Raw genomic sequence first — 13,745 nt, 5'->3', positions numbered from 1 at the left:
AGCACACAACCCTTAATAAACTCCTCACATCTTAAAAGCAATGATGCATGTAACATGTTAATCCTTGTAAGGAGAGAGGAATTGAAATCCTAGCCAAATTCAAAACTCGAATTACTGGGTTCATTGTCTAAACCGTTAGTTGGTGAGACAAACAGCAGCTAAATAATCTGTTGCTGGATTTTAGACCAGGACAAACCAAGCCACGTGGTAGCATGAAGTCTACTCGACAGGTACCTGTTTTTCAAGAGCCTTCATTCTGACCTAAAAGTCTCCTCAAAGAAGCAACTGTATCTTCAGAAGAAACCTTTGTAGACAAAAATATCCAAGCGTACTTCACAACGTGCGGACTCATTTGAAGCGAATATGGAAAATGTGAATGAAACATTCTTTGAAGTACTTGAAATAGAAAAGCATTGAAGTAAATTACACGGACACTCCATAAGGAATGCAGCACAGAAACCATTATAGTGTTCGAATATATCATGCCGACAGTCTCAGGTGTATAAAAGCACTGCTGAGTCTGAATTGTGTGTAGCTACTTTGTTACATATTAATTAATACATCTCTTTTTCACCAATATCATACACCTCACCTGGAGATCCAGCTCGACTTGAGCTGCTTTCAGCGCTGGATGCAGAGCTAGATTGCGTAACCGCTTGAGCAGAAGACCAGCTAGATACGGATATATCGTTCAATCCATTTGCAGAGCCAGCTCTTTGCTTTTCAGTGTCCGCATCATCACTAACTTGGCTTGCATTCCCCAGCAAGGAACCTCCTTCATTAGATGTATTAGGGTAATTTGAACTTAGAGGCGCTTGAGTGTAGTCTCTATTCTCCCAGTGTTCTTTCAACCTTATCAAGACAGCAGGTATCAAAACGTAAACTAACCTCAGTACTAAGAACACTACTGCAAGATTCAGGTACATATCATCTTGCAGCCACTTCTCGGGTGATATTGCCCAAGGATAGGGACAGCCTTCTTTCATTTCAGTGCCAGCATCATAAACCAATCTTGCAAAGGCGCAATCCTCTTTTCTGCCTGGTTGACCTTCGTTTGCCTTCAAGCCTGTAAACCAAATGCGAACTGTATAAGGTTGTGATCGAAAGAACGAATTAAACTAAAAGCTTAAAATGCGAATATTAATGCTGAGATACTACACATAATAACATTCATATGTGAACCAAAGTTGAGCCGGAACGGCACTCGGGGCGGGGGGGGGGGAGGCCAATGATACATCAACCAATTAAGCTCTCACTATTATTACATTTAGAAGAGGCTAAACCCTACACCGTAAAATGTTTTTAAAAATTAACAAAGAAAAAAGAAAAAAGGAGTTAATGCCATGAAGTAAGTACCTGTATAGTTTTGATAAAAAAGTATTAAGGATTCGAGTTGTCTAGGTCCATAATAACGCACCCTTGCAGTTCTGTTGTGCATAAAGAGCACTGGGAAACTGTGGACTCCATACTGAGACAGAACACTACCAAATTGGCCACCGAAATTAATTAGTGACAAGCCATGAGCGTCTGAACTTCCGGCATTGAAATGAAACCATTGGATCAAGAACCTTACCACAAAAGTTTCAGAAGAGTTGAGTAAAAGATTCACCTCGGCCTGACTGAAGACTCTTCAATGGCCACATGGTGGACAGTGGGGAAGATTGTGGATAGGACATCGTACACAGGACGCACTTGTCTCGAAAAAGGGCACCACGTTGCATAATGGAGCACTGCCATGTACGTCCCATTGCTACTGTGCACCAGGTCTAACGCTTTTTCCAACGTAGTCTCATTCAACTGCACAACAAATGTACACGACAATCAGTGCAAAATAGAATCCACACATCAAATATGGCTTCGCTAAGAGTAACCAGCCACGACTAAATTCAAATCAAAATGTCTAAGGCACAGCAAGAGAACCAACTGTAAAGAAATGAACATAGATGACAAGCCTCTCAGCGACCTTGTTCAAGAGGGCTGCCAAAAGAACATATAGTAATTGCATCAGAAGCAAATAACATTGTGGGCATGGTCTCAATATGACGAAAAACATGACAATTACCTCCGCAACTCGAGCGGATAGTGGCTGGTCAGAGGCAGCATGATTGTGCTTGAATGAGAAAGCTTGAGTATCGAAACTGCAGAAACCCAGAGGAGGAGCCAATGTTTCCTGAAGTGTCGGTGCAGGACAGTGATAATTCGACAAGGAAATGGAATGCGTAGTCCCTGAATCGGCTCGGGTGCTCGATAAGCTCACGATTAAAATCGCACACAACAAACCACATATGTTGGTAGGCTTCTGAGGTAAGTATTGAATCACGCATCGGAAGTACATCATGAAACTATCGCTTACGTCTCGACCTGAATCCTAATTTCTGAAAAATCTACCACTAATCTCTTCCCTCAAATTAAAATGCAATAAACTCAGGACAGTCCATCATAAGACCCTCCAAAAGAAATAAAAGTCTACAAGCTGAATGTTACTCTAGAGTCCATGTCTGCAGGCCAGCGTCCACTGCAAAAGAAAAGACTTTGCTCCTTTCGCCTTCGTGATAAGAAACACTAACCCCTGAACGCAAAAAGCCTGAAACAAAACAACTTGGCGAACCTCAACGACATAAGAAGGCGAAAAAAACAGACAAAAAGGAAAACTCAAATACATTCCAACGGAACAAGCCCTAAAATCATCTAATTCACAAACGCATTCTACCTGATCTCCAAAACCCTAAAACCACCCCGAAGCTACGAATTCACACTCCAAACCTAACCAACTACATGGAAATCAATAGATGCCCAGGCGATGGTGGTAACAGCATGAGAACAACGCACCCTAGAAGACGCAAAGGGCTACACAGTTCCAAAGTACACGGTGCAACAATCACTCGGCCACAGCGCTGAATAGTCACCGCAAGCATTACAGCAAAGTTTGGAGAAAAGCGTGATCTCAGTACCTTGTCTGAAGAACGCTTTGGATACAAAATGCGACGCTAAATCAACAACCTCGATCGGAGAATACAGCAAAAATTTGCAAATCCAACGAGGGGGCATGGCGATACCAATCTGTGACGCAGAGCAAGCAGGGTTTTGAGCATTGGAGCTTGATTCCCTTCACTTCAGAGTCGGGCCGGGCTGGGACAGGGGGGGCTACACGGGCAGGCTCCGTAATGTCCTTGAAGCTTCATTCCCACCCTTCTCTAGTCCTGCTGCCAGCGTGGACGATTCCACGGCTTTTTGGCCTTTTTCTTCCTCGTACTTTTTTTTGCTTCATCTGCGAACATGAAGCTTCGGAGGGCATAGCCAGTCGTGAGGAGGGGACGGTTTGTCGACCGAAAAAGTAGTGCTTGGCGGCAGCAGATTGGGCAGTTGTTCTCATCCGTTGAAGTCAAGAGGGTTAGGATACTTGACTCTCATCCGAGCGACCCGGGTTTGTAGTCCCCCGCAACGGCAGCAATGGACTTCACTCTTTCTGCACCACTAGCCATGCAGATGGTTGCGGGGGGGGGTGTTGGAGCTTGATTTGAGTGCAAGTTTAGAAAGGGCACCTTCTTAACGATTTGGTGTGTTTGATTGGTATTGATCAAGGAAGTTCCATAATATACACTGGTGAGAGCCAAATGTATACAGATTTCTGAACCTTCGCAAACTCACCCAAACAGAAGACGAGGCAAAATGTGCCAAACAATGTCAAAAAGGGTCATGCCAAAATCTACGTGGCACATAGTTTGGGCCCAGGATGCTCCTAAAAAAAGGAAGTGGTGATATCTCATTACATTCAAAGATAGATTTGTTATTTTCACAAAAGTGGGGTAGATTTGCTATTATCAAATATAAGGTTATTCTTGATATTTCAGCATATTTGAGGGGTATATGTAACATTTTTCCTTTTTTGTTAGTTTGTCTTAAACTATGTATTTGAGTTTGTTTTTCAATTCACCATATATTTATATATTTATGTTTTTTTAAACTATTTATGTAATTTTATACAATAAGAATATTACATGTAAATTTAAACTATCTTTTAACTTTTGACTTATAATAATTTTATAATTTTAAAAACACACACACACACACACACACACACACACATATATATATATATATATAGTTTTTAATGAAATATATAAATGTTATTTTTAATACTAATCTAATCCAAAGGTCAGATTTAATTTTAGAACTAAAAAATAAACATATTTTTGAATTATACATATGATTGAAAGAAAATATTATTAAAAATATTTTTATTATGTTGCTATTGATTACAAGTAGTAATTATATCTTTGTAAATTATACATAAAGACTTAGAAAAGAAATAGGTTGTATAAATATTTAAGAGCAAAAATATTTACTATCTTATAGCATTTTTTTATATAAATAATTCCTAGTTTGTTCTCTCTAAACCATCTTTTTACAAACTTCTTAAAATAATTTATTATTTTATAGACATCTATTTAGATTCTTTTATTTTATTTTCTTTAAATTCTACATTGCTCCCAAATTGCCTAGAAGCATGTATCCATAAGTAAGAGCCAAAGAAACTTTATATCATGGATTTAACAACTATCTTTGTTAAAAATTGTCTTTTTGTTAAGTGTAAGAAAATTATATACCAAACTTTAGCTCTTATTTATTACATTTAATAAGAAAGTTATTTATGAATTTATAGTCTTTATTAAATCTAAAATAAGCTCTTAATAATTCATTAAATTTATTAAAAATTATTTATTAAATTTTTAATTATATTTATTTGTATATAGAAATATAAAATCTAAAAATACTATAATTTATTATATTATACAATTTTTTAAAATTATTTATATATTTATCAAATTTATTAAAAAAAGAATTTTTTTATTATTATATTTTGGTATACTATAGAATTTAAGATGGCCTTCAAGAGATCATTTGAAATAAGAAATAAGTAGAAAAGATAAAAATTATTTTATTTTATTCTTCTATGAATAGAATTTATTTATATAGATACTATTTATGTTAATTGTACATTAATTATTTTAATTGGAAATCTTGTAATGTCAATAAAATGAAGGCCAAAAATTATAATATTTGTAGCATTGAAAAAATAATTATTAGATATAAGCATAAGTCTTAGTAAAAAAAAAAATAGAGTTTTAAAATAAAAGATCTTATTTAAATAAAATTGTCTAATAAACCACTTTATAGGTGAGAATTATGTTACTTGAGATGTATTTTAAAAGAAAGATAGGAAATTAACCTTAGTCAATTATATCATTATTTATAATTATATTGTTATTTTTTTAGCATTGTAGATAAAAATAATTAAGCTTCTAACTAGAGCTTTGAAAAATACACTATTTTCTATAAAATTTTCTCTTAGTTTCTTTTTTGATGTTATTTTGGATAGAGATTCAAAATGTCTTAAAGAAATGAATTTCTATAACATTTGGACATGTAACATTTATTTTTATTGAATATATTATGATTTTTTATAATTCTTCAAAAGAAGATAGTTGATTTAAAAGGTTTATTTAACTGTTGATAAAATTTTATCAAGTTTTTGTTCTAACAATATCAAAGATGGTTTTAAAATTATAATAGAAGGTTTTTTAAATATAAAGTTTTGAAAAACTTCTTGTGCTACTTGCATCTCATTTATTCTATTTAAAGTATAGACACTATTGTCATTAATTTAGTCTTTGCTTTAGAGACAAATTTAATACATATTATAATAAAAGCTTTAGGATTTTTGAAGCAAAATATTTTTATTTAGATTGTTTTTTGTAGTTTTATTTTTTTATCAATATTATATCTCCTGTATTAAAAAATAAACCTGATTTAGAAAAGACTAATATTTTTTGGTATTATGGATGGCATTTGAGAGACATTTGTTTTTTATTTGTAAAAATTGTAATCAATTAATTTTTTTATTATATTTAATAAGATTTTTTTTCTAATATAAAAATTATATATATTTTTAAATTTGATATTTTAATAAAATTTTAGATTTTAAGTAATAAAATTATATCTATTTTTTAAGGTAGATAATTTATACTATTAATAGTTTTATTGTTAATGATTTTAAGTTAATTTGATAAATTTCTTTAAATAATTTATTAAATAATTTCTGTTTGGATTTACTTCTATAAAGTGGATAATATATCAAATTATAGAATTGACTCTTAAAAAATGAAATTCTACTAGAATATTTTAAATTATTAATTGATTTCTATTTTTCTATTATACCTATTAATTTTAATGGTTTAGATGTATAACGGGATATATATATATATATATATATATATATATAAGATATTTGTATTATTGGCACATATAGATAAATAGTTGGAACCATACTTGAAAATATTATAGAAGTTTTTAGAATTGGGGCTACATTAATAGACTATATAGGATCCACCATAGAACATTCTAGAAGAACTTAAGGCGGTTATTTAGGTAGGGCTTACCATAAAACATTCTAGAATGAACTTAGGACAGTTATCTAGGTAGAATCTACCATTAAGAACATTTTAAAAAGTTCTAGGATGATTGAACAAAGTATAAATAGGACTAGCCATGACCATTAAAATATCTAGTTAGATATAGCTTTAGGCTAATGTTTGATTTTACATCTTATTATTTAGTTTTGTTCTATTTTGTTTATTATAGTTTGCTATATCCTACATTGTGGTGGGATATGTGTTGGTGTAAATTAGAAGGATCTTAGATTTTTAAGATAGTCTAATTCCATTTTATTTGATATCAGAGCAAGTGATAGACTATTCATTGGTAGCATGTCAATAGCCATTATCTAGTTTGAAATCAATTATTGTGGTCACACTAGTATTATATTGAGGCTACTATGAGCTATTCTTAAGAAGTTAGCTGAAAAGAGAAAAGGCATTATAATAGTACAGTCTAGTGAAAAAATTATAGTATAGGAGATATTACATAGTAATCTTAGATGGAGGCTCAAATATAATACTTTTTAGGCTAGATAGCTACTTTATAAGGACAAATAGAAGCTTCTTAGATAAGAAAGTCAACATCTGCCAAACTAAAATTGAGTAAGCCAGATACATACTCTAGAACTTCAAGGTAAGAAGATGTATGTCAATGGCTCTTTAGCATGCAACAATACCTTCAACTATCTTGAACAAATACGATGAAAGGAATTACGTATAGAACCAACTATTTAAAAGGTGTGGTAGCCATTTGGTGACAACATCAAGTTTAAAGTTCTGGAGCTTAAAGTGGATTTTGTAATTGAGAGGAGTTTGAGACCTAGTTTAGAAATCAATTCCATCCAATTAATGCGAAAAAGATATCATGCGATCTGTTGGAAAATCTTACACAATTTAGATCAATGTAAGATTATGTCTTTTGATTCAAGTCTCTATGTTTCCAAATTGACAATGTTTCAAAGGCAAAGATGATAGATTGGTTTCTATAAGGATTGAAACTTGTAGTCCAATGAGAGGTGAAACTATAAGATCCACAAATATTTGAAGATGCAATTAGGATTGCAGAGAAGGTCGATACTATAGATTTTAGAAATTGTGGAGCACGACCAATAGCATGAAATTTTATGTTGTTATTTAATACTATGGTACAACAATCAATGCCAATAGAAATTGATGTCCTCCAAAAATCATTGACACCACAAAAATGACTAATATTGGCACAGAAAGCATTGTATTTTTATTGTCAAGAGCCATGCCACCAGATCAAAGGTTGTGAAATTTTTTAAAATTCAATCACCAATATATTAATGACGATTTATAGTCTTAAGATTCACATTGATATTAAAATAGAGCAAAGAAATGAGACTCTCTTATAAAGGCACCAAGGGCTACTATTAAGGATAGTTGCTACCTCTATGAGACAAACAACATGGCCTTAGATAACTATACAAATAATCGACTGGTGTATCTAATGGGATGACTAAGATGACAAGCATATTGAGTGCTTACAATTTTGTGGTTCTACAAAAATTATATTTGAATTGATATTTCTAATTGACTTGGGATTAAAACTAAGGTAATCAAAGAAGGGAGTATATGCCTTACAAATGATAAAGAAAACATATTGAATGAGACATGTGAAGAAGAAACATTGAAGTTGAGTGACACTTGTGTCTTATGACAGAAGTTCAATGTAACAAAGCTAAGATACGATGTTATCCTTAGTATGTCATAGCTAGAGGTAGAAAATAAGCAAGTTTATTGGCTAGTAAGGACAATCTCCTTCAAAGATGGTAGATGCAAGGTGACTTTTTGTACCTCTACATTGAGTGAAGAAGAAAAAAAATTACGATTAAAGACTTACTTATAGAGATGACCTTTCTAAAAAAATAAATATAATATAAAAAATAGTATATACGATGGTTTTATATTTTCCATCAATGGTAGAAAAGATAGCCAAAGGAGTAAAAAAGATAAAACAACTCATACAAGAATATTGAAATATCTTTCCAATTGACCTACCTAGTAGCATATCTCTGGATCAAATGCCCCTTTTCAAATAAGACTATTGCTTGATGCCAAACCAATAAGTCGGTCAATTTATTGTCTAATACCAAATGAACTTAAAGAGCTATGGAAGACATTAGATGAACTCTTATTTGAGAAAGCACATCACTATGAAGAGCACTTGTATTCTTTTCATCCGAGAACAATGGTGGACTTTGGCTTTCCATCAACTATCGAGGTCTCAATAAATAGATTGTTAAGAATGTATATCTACTTTCATGCATGGACAATCTTCTTTATCAACTTTGAAATACGACCATCTTTAGTAAAGTGGACCTTTAGAGTGGCTATTAGCAAATACCTATCACAAGAAAGAATATAAAAAAGATGGCATTTTGTATGCACTATAGACATTTTTGAATGGCTTATTTTATCTTTTGGCCTCACTAATATTCCAACCACCTTTATGGGTCACATGAATAGATTGTTTTGAGATCTTTTAGACAAGTATGTAGTTGTCTTCAGCAATGATATCCTAGTGTATAATAAAATCCTTGAGGAGCATGAACAATATATATGAGAAGTATTGTGCCAACTGCAAGATAGTAGTTTTTATTGCAAGCAATCAAAGTGTGAACTTTAGAAGTCAAAGGCTACTATTTTAGGGCATATAGTACCCTCTAAAGGTGTGCACATGGAGTAAGATAAGCTGAAAGCAGTGGAAGATTGGCTAACCTTCAAAGATGCTTTTGAAGTCCACTCTTTTTTAGACCTTGCTAAATATTATCACCATTTTATTCAATAATTTACACATATTACTGCATCATTAACAAGCCTATTGGAGAAAGATGCCTCGTTTGAATAGAAACTAGACCAACAAATTGCCTTTGATAAGTTGAAAGAGACTCTCATTATTGCTCTAATATTGTAATTATATGATTCCAACCTTCCATGTACACTTGACATTGATGCTTTCAACTTTGCCATTGGAATGGTTCTTCAACAAGACTTTTGTATGGATCTTTAATCCATGGTGTATGGATCACGCAAGCTCAAAAGGGAGAGCGCAATTACTCTATATGTAATCAAGAGCAATTTGTAATTGTACATACTACAAAGATGTGGAAATATTATTTGTTGGAAAAGCTAGTAATTGTTTGAATTAACCATCAATCTTTGCTACATAATTTACATCTAAAAAATATGAAATCACAACATCATCAATAAGAAGAACAATTGCAATTTTTTGACATTCAGCTTAAGTACAAGCAAGGACAACAATATATTGTGCTAAATAGCTTACTCCGAAGACCACACTTCAAGGTAAAATCGAGGAACAAGATAGAGGTTGCTACCATTAGTAGTATCATTTCAAACCTAATGAAGGAGATAAAATAGAAGAAAGCTATACAACGACATATTTATTTTAAGATAATTAACAATTGGTTGAAGGTAGGTGATATATAGTATTGTCAAATTCATATTCTTATAATCTTAGTGATGTTGTCTATTTTACCTTAAGACTAGTTAGTATCCAATTATGCTAGCAACTCTCTATTGTCCCATTGCCACTAATAACTCAACAATGGAGGAGTTTGTACAACGACTTACAATGGCCTTATAAGAGGCATAAAACCATCTCCATATCACACAAAATTGATAAAAGTAGTATGCAGATAATCATTGGCAATACAAGAGCTTCCAAAAAGGTGATCAAGTATTACTCTCCAACACCAACTTGTCACTTGAAACATCAACTAAAATCCATAAATTGGCACCTTATTGATTTGGGTCTTTTCATACTTTTGCAATAATTTTTATTATTGTATACTACCTCGAGCTTCCACCATATATTCATGTCCATCCAATCTTTCATATTTTGTAACTTAACAAATTTCATATAGAACTAAGGCATTTTTTGGACCAACACCAATTACCACTACTATTAGTTATAGATGATGACCAACAAGAGTATGAATTTGACAATATTTTGGAGTATTGCTACCTTTGCTATAGTAATAGACGTCCACAACTTTAGTACAAAGTCATCTAAAAAGATTATTCTATCGACGATGCAACATAAAAATATGCAAAAAATCTCATCTATTGCCAAAAAATAATTTGGAGATACAATCGAAAGAAAAATGAGGATGTTCCACATTAGTAAAGGAGGATTAATTGTAATGGGATAAAGATAAGATATTTGTATTATTGGCATATATGAATATATAATTGGAATTATGTTTGAGAAGTTTATAGAAGTTTCTTGAATTAAGGCTAGATTAATAGATTATGTAGGACCTACCATAGAACTTTTTAAAAGAACTAAGGGCAGTTATCTAGGTAGGATCTACCATAGAAAATTCTAAAAAGAACTTAGGACTGTTATCTAGGTGGAGTCTATCATTAAAAATATTCTAAAAAGTTCTAGGATAGTTGGACAAAGTATAAATAGGACTGGTTAGGGTCATTGGGATATTTGGTCAAGTATGGCTATAAATCCTTTTTCTTAGTAAAGTTTGGTTTCGCATCTTTCTGTTCAATTTTGTTCCATTTTTTTTTATTGTAGTCTGATTTGTCCTACATTGTGGTAGAATTTTTGTTTTTGTGGATTAGAAGGAACTTAGATTTTTGAGATAGTCTAATCTTATTTCAAAATATGTTTTTATAATAAGTATATAACCAATTTTTAAGTTCAAATAGTATAAATCAATTTTATTTTTGATTTAATAATATTTACATCTATTTCAATCAAAAATATTGAATTATTAAATAACAAATTACTAAGCCTATAAGAATAACATAAATAAATATATCATTGAAATATTCTTTTTTTACATCAATGGCAATTTGTTATAGACATATACATTTATTTCAATAATTATTTTGATAATATGAATAAGTAGAAGTAGATTTAAATAGATAAATTTGATAATATCTTTTAAAGATGCTTTGTAGAAGCTTTATAGACATGGCTTTGAATTTATATGTATTTTTAGTTAATTAATAGGTTATAATATTGGCCAAAAAATTAACCACATATTGCTTGTATTGATATCTTATGGTATAAGATCACTGTATAGTACATATATAGAAAACTTGCCTTGGAAGTTGAGTCACATGCCTTGCAAGTTGAATACATATCAAAAATCCTTTAGAATGTTGTCACGTAGCTCTTAATAAGATAGTATATATAGATGCAAGAATAAAACCTTTTTTACTCTTGTAAATGCCTATGTAGTTCTTAATCTTATTTCAAGACTTTATAATCTTCTTGTCTCTGGCTATAGCCATTATAGTTTAATATTATAAGATCTTTGAATGATTTTCTAGTCTTTTCAAGTGATACAAGAGTGAATTGATCTTTTAATCCTTTGAAATTCATGTCCTTGATACAATAACATGATTATTGTTTATTTATTTATTTATTTATTTATTTTTTCTACTTTAATAGTTATTTTTTATATTAAAATTTTTTCTCTTCTAAAGTAATTAAAGTTGATGGCTTCAATGGATTTTAATTTAATTATGATCTTATTCTAATTAATTATATACAAGATAATAATATAATTATGTTTTGTATATATCTTTATTTATTATGGTTGTTTTAGGTATTATTAAAATAATAGAAATTTAAAAATTATTTGATAATGGTACATATTATTTTAATTTTGAAATATAATAATTCAAAAAGTATATATTTAAAAAAATTTAATTGAAATATTTTATATTTTATACATATAACTTTTTTATTATTAATGATATTATAAAATCCATCAAAAATAGAGCTTCCAAATCAAGTAAAATAGACATATATATATATATATATATATATATATACATATTCATATATTTCCTTGATCTAGTATTTTTTATATTCATTAAATAAATTAAACATAAAATTTTTAAAGTATGATTTATCTCAAATAACTTGCACATTGTATATAAGAAATTATGAATGAATTGGTTTTTTTCATTTTTGAATATTTCTGTTTTTAAAATGAGATAAATAAATAAAATATATACTTGTTGTATTTATTAATTCTTAGGTTTTAACATAACTTTCTTCTCTATCTAAATTATTTTAAATTCTTGCACAATTGTCTAGACTTTTCTTATTCTTTTTAAAAATCATAAAAAGAAATTAATATTTCACGCATTTAATATTTAAAAAAACATCATTCTAGAAATTTCTTTAAAATTCTTAAGTATTAAAATTTAGCCTTTTCAAACATAGTTTGAATTTTTTAGAAAAACATGGCAATGGCTATTCTTAATTTTTTAAATTTCGTTTCAGAAATTTGTTTGTCATTCGGATTATAGCCATTAGTGTATCTTATTTTAGTCATCTCAGTATCTTACATAATTTTAGTGTTTTTGATTTTATTTTTCATATTACATCTTTAAATTTTTTTTCAATGATATACTTTGAATATGATTTTTATTCTATTTTCTTAAATATTTGATCACATCATTCAGGATTTTACAAGATCAGCAAGAGAAGTATGAAAAATACATTCTCTCTTTTTTCTTTTTCTATTATCTCTATTTCAAAAATATAAAATTTTCAACAAGGATAAGCATATTGTATAAATAAATATATATATATTTTTTCATGTTGGGGCTGATTCGAAAGCCCTGTTTTCGTGCTCTCAAGTAAGCCATACCATCACATTCAGTGACATCCTTCACCTGAAAACTCTGAAGCAAATCTATCTATCTGTATATGTATGTACGAAGAAGATCAACCAACATTGGAACACAAAGCTAGAAATGGACGAATTACTCCATGGATATACGGATGAATGAAGAATGAAGCCATCGTGGACCACGCATACGTCAACGGGTTCCACAGTCAGCAAGCGGGCGACCGCTGGTCGGCGTGATAGCCGAGGAGAGGTTGGGGGAGGGGAGGGGAAGACGGGGGTGGTCCCAAGAATAGCGGGAATAGCGGCTAGAGTTCACCACCAAAACGGTGCCCCATGTGGGTGGGGACCTCTCTAACTTTTCCGAACACGCTATTTTCTAACACATCTCAAACCCCCCCCTTTACCCTTCAATATCTATAATATACATATATATATATATATATAAATCCAAGAGATATACGTGTATGTGTGTCTCTCTCTTCGTTTGAGTATTTTCAATTTCGCTGCATACCTTCAAGCTCAGTCAATGCACTCCACAAGGTATAATGAAAGAGCCAACCGAGCGGAACTGCACTCGTGATGCTGTGGATAATGCTTAACCTACGTGGAAATGATGTATACATATCGAAGTAAAATCCATGATCAGGGAGTG

General features: G+C 31.2%; 1 protein-coding gene across 2 annotated transcripts; it reads right to left on the bottom strand.

Moving 5' to 3' along the window:
* Positions 1 to 364: 364 nt before the first annotated feature.
* On the bottom strand, positions 365 to 3,183 carry LOC112280686 (5'-adenylylsulfate reductase-like 3). Of its 2 annotated transcripts, none has more exons than XM_024516483.3 (5): positions 3,057 to 3,183; positions 2,063 to 2,584; positions 1,610 to 1,797; positions 1,357 to 1,481; positions 365 to 1,066 (listed from the first exon to the last, which is right to left on the bottom strand). In XM_024516483.3, the coding sequence occupies exons 2-5, from the start codon at positions 2,336 to 2,338 to the stop codon at positions 555 to 557; spliced, it is 1,101 nt and encodes a 366-aa protein (XP_024372251.1). In that variant the 5' UTR covers positions 2,339 to 2,584; positions 3,057 to 3,183; the 3' UTR covers positions 365 to 554. The 2 variants fall into 2 exon arrangements, with proteins under 2 accessions (XP_024372251.1, XP_024372249.1); XM_024516481.2 differs by having other exon boundaries at positions 2,952 to 3,075.
* Positions 3,184 to 13,745: the final 10,562 nt, after the last annotated feature.

This window comes from Physcomitrium patens, chromosome 3, assembly GCF_059467195.1.
Source record: "Physcomitrium patens ecotype Gransden chromosome 3, ASM5946719v1, whole genome shotgun sequence".
NCBI lineage: Eukaryota > Viridiplantae > Streptophyta > Bryopsida > Funariales > Funariaceae > Physcomitrium > Physcomitrium patens.
This window is presented reverse-complemented; position numbering and strand designations above follow the sequence as displayed.